Below are 12,591 nucleotides of genomic sequence, written 5' to 3' on the forward strand. Positions count from 1 at the left end.
CTGCTGAACCTGTTTCTAGGCAGGAAACAATTGCCTTGAAACAAACAGACAAGAACAGTTGAAGCTCTGTCAAGATACTGTCAGCAGTATGTGTCAGTGATGATAGGGGTGGTTTTCCATAGAAGTGGCGCAATGAAACTGACTACCATGCTACTGTTGGCAACAGGTGATAATGATTGCTAATCTATTTCTCACTCTTTTGTTTAAAATAAGCATTGTACACTGACAACTCCTGGTGTTTTTTGTACTAAGTACAACATTACTTTATTGTAATGCGATTTTACAATTGGTGTGTTTGAGTTGAAATAGGTTAATTGTACGTGAACAGTGGCGTCCTCCATTCACTCTAAGAACATCTGGTCAGCAGCGCACATTTCTGTGGAAGTCCCTTCCATTTTGACGACTCGTGAATTATGTAAACATGTATTAGGATTGAATGGTTAACAGGTGTTCACGGATCTTTAAGCGTTTTTTGTGAAATGTTTGGATAGTTGTGCATATTTCCTTGATCAACTTCTCTCTCTTTCCTGAATTCATTTAAACTAAAATGAACTCTGTGTGTACTCATCATACCTGTGTTTGAGTGTTAATGAATTGCCCTCTGTTAACAGAGTGCATGGTTTTTACAAGGGAATCCTGCCACCAATTCTAGCTGAGACGCCCAAGAGAGCTGTTAAGGTAAATGCTGTCCTAGAATACAGACTAGTGATGTGCACAACATACACAAACATAGACACGGATGTGTCCTCCTTGCAGCAGTCAGTAGTATTTCACCTGAAGCATGCAGGATCAAACACAAGCTTTCTTGGTCTGTTTATACTCACACTGTATATTTGCTGTGGACCTTCAGTACTGACCTACATGCCATCCAGTGCTTCTCGAGCATCACAGATCATACTGCTGGAAGAAAGTTAGCTATAACTGATTATAGTATAGTATATGATATATAAAAATATGTATATTATCACATACCCTTTAATAGGAACATTAATAGAAACTGTACATTGTTACATTGTTACATTGTACTGTACAACTGTTCATTGATACAATAATCTAAACAGCCAATCATGCGGCAGCAGCAGAATGTGTCAAATCATACAGATACAGGCCACCAGCTTCAATTAATGTTGATATCATACATAGGAATGGAGGAAAATGTGATCTCAGTGACTTTGACCGTGCTATGGTTGTTGTTGTCAGATGGGCTGGTTTGAGTAGTTTAGAACTCTCCTGCTGATCTGCTGAGATTTTCATGCACAATAGTCTCTAGAGGAATGGCTACAGCAGGCACAGGTTCACCGAAACGGGACAGATTAAGATGGGAAATAATTACCTGGTCTTCCTCTAATCTTCAACTGAACTGTCCATTGTAGGCGAGCATTTAGCGTGATCTTCTGTTGTTGTAGCCCATCTGCCTCAAGCTTTGACAAGTTGTGCATTCTGAGTTGCTCTTCTGCTTACCATGGTTGTAAAGAGTAGTTATCTGAGTTACCATAGCCTTCCTGTCTGCTTAACCAGACTGGCTATTCTCCTCATCAACAAGGCATTTCTGCCAGCAGAACTGCTGCTCACTGGATGATTTTTGTTTTTTGCACCATTCTGTGTAAACTCTGGAGACTGTTGAGCATGAAAATGACATATTTGTAAAGTGCTTTCTTTCTTTCTTTCCATCCTCTGATTGGTTGTTAACCATCTGTCAGATCCTATTTGGACAAGTAATGTTTCTCAAAATGAGACTATTGGGATATTAATTGTTAAAACCAGCTTTATTATCTTTACCAGGTAAAATATATAGATGCATATTACATTTTTATTTCCTTTGTTTTATTGGTTTTATTTTTAAAGAAGTAATTTTTCACTTGTTCAAAGTAGTTCTTCTCTAATATAATATAAATTTTACAATTTAACAATGGCCGCTGTAGCTGTCTATCTCATTAGTGTGTATGCTGTGTGGGCACGTGAGAGAATGTTGCTGTTAGGATCTTCATGGTATGTGTGAGCTCTGTTTGCTCAGGGTGGTGCCATGACTTGCATCTCTCTTTCTGTTTGTGTGTGTGTGTGTGTGTGTGTGTGTGTGTGTGTGTGTGTGTGTGTGTGTGTGTGTGTGTGTGCGCGCTTGTGTGTGGACGTACATGTTAGTATTTGCACACGTGCATGTCAGTTGGTATATATGTATGCTAGTCAGTCTACTTCCTGATACTGATAGCTCATTTTTCCTGTCTACGCTACAGTTTTTCACCTTTGAGCAATACAAGAACCTGTTAAGTTACACTACCTTATCTCAAGGCCTGGTAAGTCATTTCATATGCACAATTCATGCACATACACTCTACTATATGCATAAACACACACACACACACACACACACACACACACACACACACACACACACACACACACCCCAGTGATCATAGTGCATACAGTGTTTTTTTCTTTCTTTCATAATTTAGAAATCTGTGCAGGGTGTGTTAAAGTTGGTCTGGTGAGAAACATGTACAGTTACAGACAATGTACAATTACCAGTTAATATATTGCCTCAGTAAGCCCAGTGCTTAGAGTAATGAATGACTGCAAGCCCGATATTGCCTCCAGCTTTGCTATGTCTGCTGGCAGAATGGAATATGTGTATGTTAGCCATTTGAAGTGTGTGATAGATGGTCCACTACTGTGACAGCATTCTGTTACCTGCAGCCCAGTAGATGAGCTCCCTCTGTCAGCTTTGACAACACACACACTCTCACACATACACACAAACACACACACACACACACACACACACAAACACACACACACAAAGGCACAGACACATACAAACAAACACACAAGCACACACACAGATGCGTGCGCACACACGCGTGCACACAAACACACACACAAACACACACAGGCACACACAGAACCACACACACATACAAACACACACACAAACACACACACATACAAACACACACACAAAAACACACACACACACACACACACACACACACACACACACACACACACACTCTCTCTCTATGGCTCTGCAAATTTCCCATATACAATTTGTTTGTACAGCCATAGTATGGGAAATGTTTACCTGGCTCATCCATTACAGCCCTAAGCCAAGCTTTCTCCCATCCTCTCTGAACATATTATGCTGTGCCTACCTATACAGTGTGAAATATATGGCACAATAAGGATAGGTAAGGTCATTAGCAATGGACAGAATTTATTAAGGGGCATGTTTGATTAGTGTGGCAGAGCCCCCTCTTCCTGTTCAGCACAGCTGAGGCGGCTCAGCTTGATGGATGAGGACGTATGCAGTAATAATACAAATAACAAATGAAAGAGTGGACGGCTAGCTGTGTAAACATGGCTGAGGCCTGTTTGAGATGATGGTCCAGCATGGTGTGATGGGGGATAGAAACTGAGGGAGAGTAATGAGACACATGCACAGTCCTGACATTTTCCCATTACACCAGTACAGACACACACACATTTACATGAGTACACAAATATAAATATACACACAGAATATACATATCCAGGTCTGGTGACATTTGTAAAAACAGTGGCATCTAATCCAGGCATCTAATATGCATATACGTTGAAGTTAACTTTATTATAAATTTTAATCGTTTCCTGTGTTACAATGCATAAGAGCTGGATGCAAATTTAGACTGCGTGAAGTCGGGACTAGTTAAACAAATAAACACACTATCCCTTTAATTTAAGAATAAAGATCCTTTGGGATCTTTTAGAAGAATATGAAAATGGAATTCTTTTGAGAATCATTCAAGCCATTCAAGTTAAGCTTTTATTTCTGCATCTGGACAAATTAATCTTTGTTCCAGTCAATTTATCTCAGGCAATTCATTCATCTTTGTCTTCTGTCTGTGTCCCCATTCTTCCCTGTGTGAATGAATGATGGAAGCAGTTTCTTTCAGCTAGTAGGTTAAAGTCAAGACCTCCATCTGAACAAACACATTCGTAGTAAACGTAATATCACTGTTGCATTGTTCACAATGAATTACAGTGTTGGTCTGACATTCATACCTATAGCATTGACTTATATTCTTTGTATTTGTATATGACACAAATGCTGTCTTGCATCTTTCTCTGTCTACGTCAGGCTCTCTCCCTAGCTGGGCTTGGATCAGGTTTAACAGAAGCGCTGGTGGTTAATCCATTTGAGGTAGTGAAAGTGAGCCTTCAGGCCGACAGAAATTCCTTCAAAGTGGTAAGAGACAATAGTGACAATAGTGTTTTGAGATCTAATGTCATAATGTACTTTTAATGGTAAGCTTCTTCTATCCCTCTTGCCTATTTTCCCATCCAGCAGCCATCCACATTCACCCAGGCTCGAATGATTATTAATTCAGATGGCTTTGGTCTGCGTGGGCTAAATAAGGGCCTGACCTCCACTCTGGGACGCCATGGCGTCTTCAACATGATCTACTTTGGCTTCTACTTCAATGTTAAAAACACCCTTCCTGCCAGCCAGGTAAAGAAAAGTAACCTAGGGGGTGGTGGATATAAATCGGACATCACAAAGACGTGCTCTTGTTTTTAATGACACCTATAGAGCAAGTACTGTAATAACGGTGCAAACTGATTTTTACGCTGTACTAAATTAGAAATCTGTCTAATAAGCTGTTTAGGTTTGAAAAGAGAGGGAGAGAAGTAGAGAGGTAGAGGAAAGGAGCTGCTAAGATCAACCATACTAATCCTTTCTATGTTTGTGCTCTGTCACATCCTCAAAGGTTCACATTACACATCCGGCAGGGTTCTACTCCCAAACAAAAGATAATTTTGTTAAATCGAAACGAAGCCATATGCTCCACGTGTATATACTAGAGCATTAGATTAACTCCAATTAACTAATTGGAAGCAGGCAGTGGTATTGTTTCAGTATTGGAGAGTTACAGTGTAAGAGCTGCAGAACATTTAATATCCTCCTGTAGATTTGAACTCAGAATGTCATTGTCTAAAAAGCTGCCTGTCTGATGAGGCCTGAACCCGATATTTACGACTCTCTGAGAGCCAAACAGATGAGCAAAACTGTAGAGGAAAGCTGAACTTTGGGGGCTTTGAGGTTTCAGCTTGAGTCATTCTATAGACATTAAAATTCATGTAGCCCGATCGAGATTAATCAGTGATTCATCTCCTCCGGTGGTTTCTGGCCACAAGTAAGCATGGCCATCTGACTATGTGTACTGTGTGCTATTTTTACAGTAATGCTGCAGTGATCCAATTATGTTTTAATACTGAATTTGGTTATAGGGGGCATCCCGTAAGAACCATAGTCCTGTGTGTTTGAAATGAGGAATGCTAGAATGGCTGAATGGTGTGTTGACTGTGTAGTAGTAGACCCAGTGCTGGTAGTGCATTTCAGAACAGTGCTCCTCCCCCTGCTGCAGACTTTTGGATTAGCTGTTGATTCAGCTCGTCACTCAGGGTGTCCGCTGCTTTGAGAAAGGCCGTACACAGCAAGGCTGCTGTCATTTGTAAAAATATCCTGGCCAATTAGCTGTCAGAGCCGCATGGGTCTGGCCTTTTTTTGGTACTGTAATACTCTGGTGCCGAGTCACAGCCCAATTACCCAAATTGTCCCCATATGCCTGCCCAGTCTGCCTGCATGAACCCTGTTTATAAATCCTATCGCCAAAGCTCACCCTGTATCATGTGATGTGCCTCAGCCAATAGGAGCCACATTGTTTTTAGGGAAACTCTAATCTGCCTCCTGCTACCATAAAATGATCTGAGCTTTCATGCCAGCGTTGTAATCATATTCATGACCCCCTCCCCTTTCTCCTTCCTATGTTACTCTCTCTATTTACTGTCTCTTTACTGCTCTTCCACTCCTACAATTTAGTTTCTACAGCCAAGAGGGATGCCCCTCAGTGGCACATTTTCCACTCTTCACTGACTCCACATTTGCTGGTCTGTGTTTTCAAAGAAGATGATTAAGTCAAACTCAGAAAATAGAAGGACAACCACTGCATACTTTAGTGGACAGCTGTTTTGTGTTCTATATGTCTGGTTTATGTTTTTGAAATTCAGCTCTGAAATCTCATTTTCTCCACAAACATTAGAATCATGTTCAGCTTTCCAAAACAATATGTTAACAAACCTGCAATTGCTCCAGAACTCCCTGCCACGAACATTCAGAACCACATACTGAAATGAAACTGATCTTTATGCTCTGGGCCATAAAATATCTTGGTCTTCTGCATTAAATTTAGATTCTTCCCAGTATCTCCTTTTTCATTTCTCTCTGAAAGGATCCTCGTCTGGAGTTTATGAGAAAGTTTACTATAGGTTTGCTGTCAGGAACCATCTCATCATGTGTGAACATCCCCTTTGACGTGGCGAAGAGCCGTATCCAGGGTCCCCAGCCAGTCCCAGGGGAGATAAAGTACAGGAGCTGTTTCCAGACCATGACTCTGGTGTACCGTGAAGAAGGGTGAGCTCTACTTTCTGCTGTCAAACTGAGACATTCAAACTGGGTAAACACTGCAGATCAATTTACACATAAATGAAACAATGAATGAATTAATAAATAATTTACCTGAGGTATCTTTTGTTATTATTGTGTGGGTTAGAATTTTTCTTAATTGATTTTATTTATCTTCTCTCATCTGACCTTATTGTGAGGCTCACTACTAGTCAATGAAGCAGCAAAAAGCAACTTTTGTTGATACACTAAATATCGATGTCCTGTGAGATACGGGCATTTCTCTACCAACAACCCTTAGTTGTATCTAGTGAATGTTCACATTCACATTTTGCTAGATATTTGCTTTTCTGTTTCATGAATACAGAGAACATTTATACTCTTTTCATTTATTGAGTTTTCTAGCATAATAATAACAAAGATTATACTTGTTGATATGCTGCTATGTTTGTTATACTGAAAATTGTAGTAATGAATTTGCAGTGATTTTGTTTGTCTGAGGTCCTGAGTGCCATTGCTTTAGTAGATACAGAGTCTCTTTCGGTTGACAAGCTTGCAAGTGAATTCATTGCTTTTATGAGCCTTCATGGTCATGATTTGCTCCTTTTACTTTGCTCATGGAGACTGGCAGACTGCTTCTTATTAGATCAGTTGGGGCCTGGGTTAAGGTGGGGTTGGGGGTGTGTGTGTGTCATTTTCTGTGTGTGTGACTGAGCCACTAAGTGTAGCCGTTTGAGCTTTGGGGTGCTGAGAGGGTACCCCCTCTATCCTATTTTGTCCAACGCTCTAACACAACACAGTCCTAGCTAATTAGTGGTCCCTATGGGATACGTCGTTAAGCAGGTCCTAACGAGGTGCACGGCGCTCAACGGGTCAGTTTAATCAGACAGCGGGGCAGGGAGGAAGTGGCTCGAGCCTTATTAACGCCAGCAGAAGCAGGGGACAGAGGCTGGGACACGGAGAGTGGCGACCCTGAGCCAAAGATCAGCTTGAACACATTAGGGGCAGGTACACAACATGGCCAGATTTTAGGGCTCTGTATCTGCTCAAGGATTACGGGGCATGTGCATAATCCTTTTTTCTAGTACTAGTGTTCAGAATTGTAGCAATCCATTGATATATACATATTAAATTGGAAATACCATACTCTTTGTTGACTCAGTAGTTTTTTTAACGTAAATGATATGTTAAGTGTTTAAAGGCTATTGAAAATTAGATCCACCATTGTATTAGATCACATTAGGTAATATGTATTATGGAAATGTTTTTTTTTTTAAACGACCTTTTGTGCTTTACATACATTGTCTCTGATTTTTGTTTTTATAGATATCTTGCATTATACAAAGGACTAATTCCCAAGATCATGAGACTTGGACCAGGTAATCTAAAAAACAGTGTATAATCCAGAATTATTTTTGCTATAACATTTCATGTTATGTTGATTGATTCTCATGCCATGTGATTGTCTGTATGTAGGAGGTGCTGTCATGCTGCTAGTCTATGAATATGTCTCCAGCTGGCTACAAAGAAACTGGTGATGAGAGCTGTCAAGCAGCAGACAGATTTCACACTGTAGGTTACATGTACATGCATGCATCAGCTATCAAAATCATGCCAATGTGTTTTAAGATAAAAAAAATAATAATAATAAAGAATAAAATGGCTTAATAGCAATTATTGACCAGGATTGGCCCTGAACTACAAAATCATGTTTTATATCTCATTACATATCATATCTCATTCTGCTCATTGATTTTGAGAGAAATGTATATTTTTTAAATATTCCCATGAGGTATTTATTTCTGTGATGCTACGATGTTAAGGGAAGTTAATATGCACTTGTACTGTAACCGCAACGGCACTTCACGCCCAAACAAAGACCACAGTCTTTTACACTCACCACTAGCAGGAAATGGGATCAGATTCAGCTTACATTAATACAAGAAATAAGACTATTTCTAATGGAAGCTCACTTCCTCTCTTATGGAACACCACCAGAGAATCCTATTTAGCTCCAAAAAGTGTACTGATGAGGGTGGAGTTGAGCTCAAGTCAAGTGTAGTCACTCATGTTAAGATGTTGTATCAGATGATTAGTGATAATTCAGTATTTACCACAAGTCAATACTCGTTTCTATGTCTCAACTCACTTCTTGTAAAATGTGAAAGAGGCAAAAAAGTATGTCGTATTTCTTTTGCTTATGATTAATTGTAAGTTATAAGGAACCTTGGGTCATTTTCACTTTATTCTGTGATATACAGCATTCTAATTTTACATTGATCTTAACATGTGATGAACTTCATAGCAATTATGAGTATTGAATTTCAAATATATTAAATATTGAATTTTTGTGTTTAAATCTTTTTACTAAGGAATCAAGCAGACCAAAAGTCTTTGGTACATAGCTCTCACAATTCCAGATTATTAAAATATGCAAAAAGAGACTGAAGGAAAATGGAAAACAAAAACAAAGTGCCATAAGGACAAAACAGAACAACTATCCTCATACTACCCTCCCCTCCGTAGGGACTTAAGTCGTGTCGCGTTAATGTGGTGGTCAATATTGATTTTTTTTTTCATGTTAATGATATTTGAAGAGTTTACAGTGTTTCACAATGTTTGTAACTAAATATGCCTCGTGATCGTAGGACTTGAATTGTTGCCCTTGATTTTTAATTTTGTTTAAAGTGCTGTCATAGATCAATTGCAAACCAATTAAACGTGTCCTATTATTTTTAAGTGTGCTTAATGAAGGCACAATAAAAAATGAAGGTTAGAGGTTGTAGGGGGACAAGGAAACATTTTAAGCAATTTGTATATTAATTAAATGTACACATATTTACACATATTCTTACTGGTCATTCTCCTGGAAATAAACATTCAAAGAATACAAGAAATACTAAAATATGATGTTATATGTATATGATTTCATGGACCTGGCAAGAAAAAAAGTCTTTAATGGAAATGTTTGTTGGAGACCTTTGAAGTAAAATTCTCTGCTTTTTATTCTGGTATATTTTTATATTCATATTGTCATGCAGATGGTCAACTCCAATAGCAATGCCTTTTACCTCCTCTGTCTTTTATTCCATGTATAATTGATCTGTGTGTGGAACGTTATCATGTCAATACTAGTTATTCATTTTTTCTTCTTCTTCTTGTGTCCTTTCCATCTCCTCTCAGAAACCTTGCTGATGAAACTTTGTGGATGCCTGTCAGCCATCACAGCTGTTCAAGCTAACAACAATCTGTCAGTCAGCTCTTCTAGCCTGCAGGCTGATGCAGCATAACTCAGCTCATGTTAAAATAACAAAACCATGAAATGCACATATGTTGACAAATGAATGGACAAACTGTTTTGCTCTGTCCCACTTTGCTCGACGCCCACTCACTGATTCCCTGTCATATACATATACATATACATAAAGGGCTTTAAGCACATGTACACCCAAGACCAAAAAGGACTTGTTTTATCAAAAAGAAATGTTTATGGTGTCCCTTTAAATTTCATTTTGATGTCTGTTATATTTTAATTTGAATGTTATTGTATTATTGTCTAGAACCCCAACAATATTGCCTTTTTAATGCAATTAATTAAGTCAAAACTTAATTGAGCCATTTTTATCTGTTAAAAAAATCTTTCAAAGCATATTGAATATTATATTCTTTATATAGCGTTGTGCAGATGTTCTAAAGTAAGCTGTCTGAAATGACATTTTCCTTCTGGAGAAGCCTTGAACTCAAAATAAATCTGTTAAGCAAGTAGTATAAAGTATGTACCCTTACTGGAAATACCATGCCCTCCCTGTTTCAGTCCCGTTCAGTCCTGTCCATTTTACTTTCTCTTCCAACCAGCTTTGTGTTTATACATCTGATATGGCCATGCTGGAAAACACAACGACTGCGGCCCTTTGTTTCTGTAGCTGGCAGCGTATGTGGATAGTATCCTGCAGTTTGTATCTTTCTGTCTCGCTAAATGGCTGTAACTTGTTTAAGTTCTATAATACAATAAGTTGCTAGGCTCATTAGCTATGACTTCAGATTTTTTGCTTGAGGGCATGTGATATCAGGTCTAAGCAGTGAAGTTTAAAGACAGTGACTCTCAGCAGCTCTGCAATGTGCTGGAATGCTATGTTGTAGAGTCACTTTGTCTTGTCGGCTTGTCTTCTACATTATGAATTACCAAGGCTTTTCACGAGTATATTCAAGTCTCTGTATTTCAGAACATTCCATTTATCGTCATAAGCCTCCATTCAATTCTCAAGAATTCCCAACTTCTTGCGGTTGTCTTCAGTTACTGCAGATAATTGAATGAACACGTAACTTCTGTATCTATTTATAGGCTTAACAAAATGAAATTGTCTATTTTGACTGCATTTCATAGCATTTTTAAAAATCCTCTTTACTCCACCCCATACTTTAACTTAATTGCACTGTATATAGTTGCTGGGCTTTTTCCTATCATTCTTAACCCGAGCAGTGTGAAATGCAATCAGCACGGACAGCGAGGCTGTGCTTTCCATAAGTGGATCCACTCAGACTAGAAGGCGCAAACTCACCTGTGTGTGTTTAGAACATGTTTTTCTAATACACCAGGGAAAACAGTCTGCTTATGGTCATTATTAAATCAAGCTAGCACATTCACCATGTTCTCCAGTATTGTTTTAGACCCTGTTTAATGTTACCATACCCACAGTCCTGTCTAAAGCCTGATTGCACACAGTCAGCTAAAGATAACCATGTGACATTTCACTTTGCTTTCTATATGAATTAATTCCAAACAGGTGTGTGTGTGTGTGTGTGTGTGTGTGTGTGTGTGTGTGTGTGTGTGTGTGTGTGTGTGTTTTAAGGGTAGTATGGTAGTAAAATGAAAGTTTAAGTGTTTGCTCTGTCATGTTCTCATGCATTTCCTGTGTGCTGTAGAGGAAGATTAGCTTGTTTCACAAATTTTCAATACATTAAGACATGTCCAAAGTGAATTCTTCTACTTATAATCAATCTTAGCTTAATGAAGCCAATGTGGAACACATGGCTATGTGGTTGTCCTCTCCAGTTTTGGCAATTAACATTATGGATATAAATGTTATTCATCCTTGATCACACAAAGATATATATATATATAGATGAAATATGTAGTTAGTGTGTCGAATACATGGCTACAATCTGTATGTTAAATCCATGCAGGTGTGATGTCAACGTCCGTGTCCCTGAGCACAGCAGACAGGTAAATGGCATTCAAAGCTCCTCATTTGAATCAAATGACGTCACTAGAATGGTGTGCTGGCTGTGATGCACTGTACGTGTGGTGCTTTTTCGGTGGTTCATATACGGTCACTGCGAATCTGAAGCAACGGTCCGTGACCACGGTGCCAGGGTGTAGGTGTTTTCCAAGTCAAATCAGCAGCAGCACTGGGTCAGCTGTTTACACTGCAACATGTGGGGACTGTTGCAACATGTGGGTAAGTTGTAACTTCGCTGTTGGTTTTCTACATTTTAATTCAGGAACACAGGGGCATGGCACATGTGCGAGGCACAGGCGAGCATATAAAAATGCTGCATTAAATAATCATTATACATCATAAGCAAAATGCATTCAAGATTTGTGCCTGCTAAAATCGTGTGTTTAGTGTGTACATTTTCACAGCCTTATACTAAAATGACCTTTTCATCATCTGCTTCCTTTTTTTTTTTTTTTTTTTTTTTTTTTAAAGCAAAATAGATTAGTATGCTCTATGATTTGTAGTTATATTGTGTTATAATCAAACCCCTTATATGACAGATTTATGTTTTTGTATACAACATGTATACAGTATACATGCTGGTGTTTGGGAGCTCTGGAGAACATGTGAAAAAGATATATTGTTTAGTTTGTTTAAAGTTGCTCTAAAAAAAGAAATACTTTAATTCAAACGTTCAATGTCTGTAGCAATGATCTGTGATTGCTTAAAAATCTAAACTAAGGCCCTAGTTCAAGGCAGCTGCCAATATCTGGAACAAATCAGAGAGAACAACAATGACATTGAAATACTTTTTTGGTCACTGAAACCAAAAGTGATGTCAGTACATATTTCCTGTCATATAAAATCAGCTTACCAGCATCAGACCAATATGAATGTTTACCGCGTTGCAACTTAATTTACTTATTGATAAACTGT

At 38.6% G+C, this 12,591-nt stretch overlaps 1 protein-coding gene across 4 annotated transcripts in view; it reads left to right on the top strand.

Moving 5' to 3' along the window:
• The window catches only part of slc25a21 (solute carrier family 25 member 21), a 95,512-nt gene extending 85,048 nt beyond the window's left edge, over positions 1-10,464 (top strand). For 3 of the 4 annotated variants that reach the window (XM_017476755.3, XM_053682813.1, XM_017476758.3), the window contains 8 exons: positions 612-678; positions 2,232-2,291; positions 4,112-4,219; positions 4,319-4,483; positions 6,264-6,445; positions 7,763-7,815; positions 7,913-8,008; positions 9,620-10,464. In XM_017476755.3, coding sequence (XP_017332244.1) covers positions 612-678; positions 2,232-2,291; positions 4,112-4,219; positions 4,319-4,483; positions 6,264-6,445; positions 7,763-7,815; positions 7,913-7,974 — 697 coding nt within the window. In that variant the 3' untranslated portion in view covers positions 7,975-8,008; positions 9,620-10,464. The remainder of the gene's footprint in view (positions 1-611; positions 679-2,231; positions 2,292-4,111; positions 4,220-4,318; positions 4,484-6,263; positions 6,446-7,762; positions 7,816-7,912; positions 8,009-9,619) is intronic. The other variant, XM_017476756.3, reaches the window with a different exon arrangement.
• The last annotated feature ends 2,127 nt before the right edge of the window (positions 10,465-12,591 follow it).

This window comes from Ictalurus punctatus, chromosome 9 (assembly GCF_001660625.3).
Source record: "Ictalurus punctatus breed USDA103 chromosome 9, Coco_2.0, whole genome shotgun sequence".
Classification (NCBI taxonomy): Eukaryota; Metazoa; Chordata; class Actinopteri; order Siluriformes; family Ictaluridae; genus Ictalurus; species Ictalurus punctatus.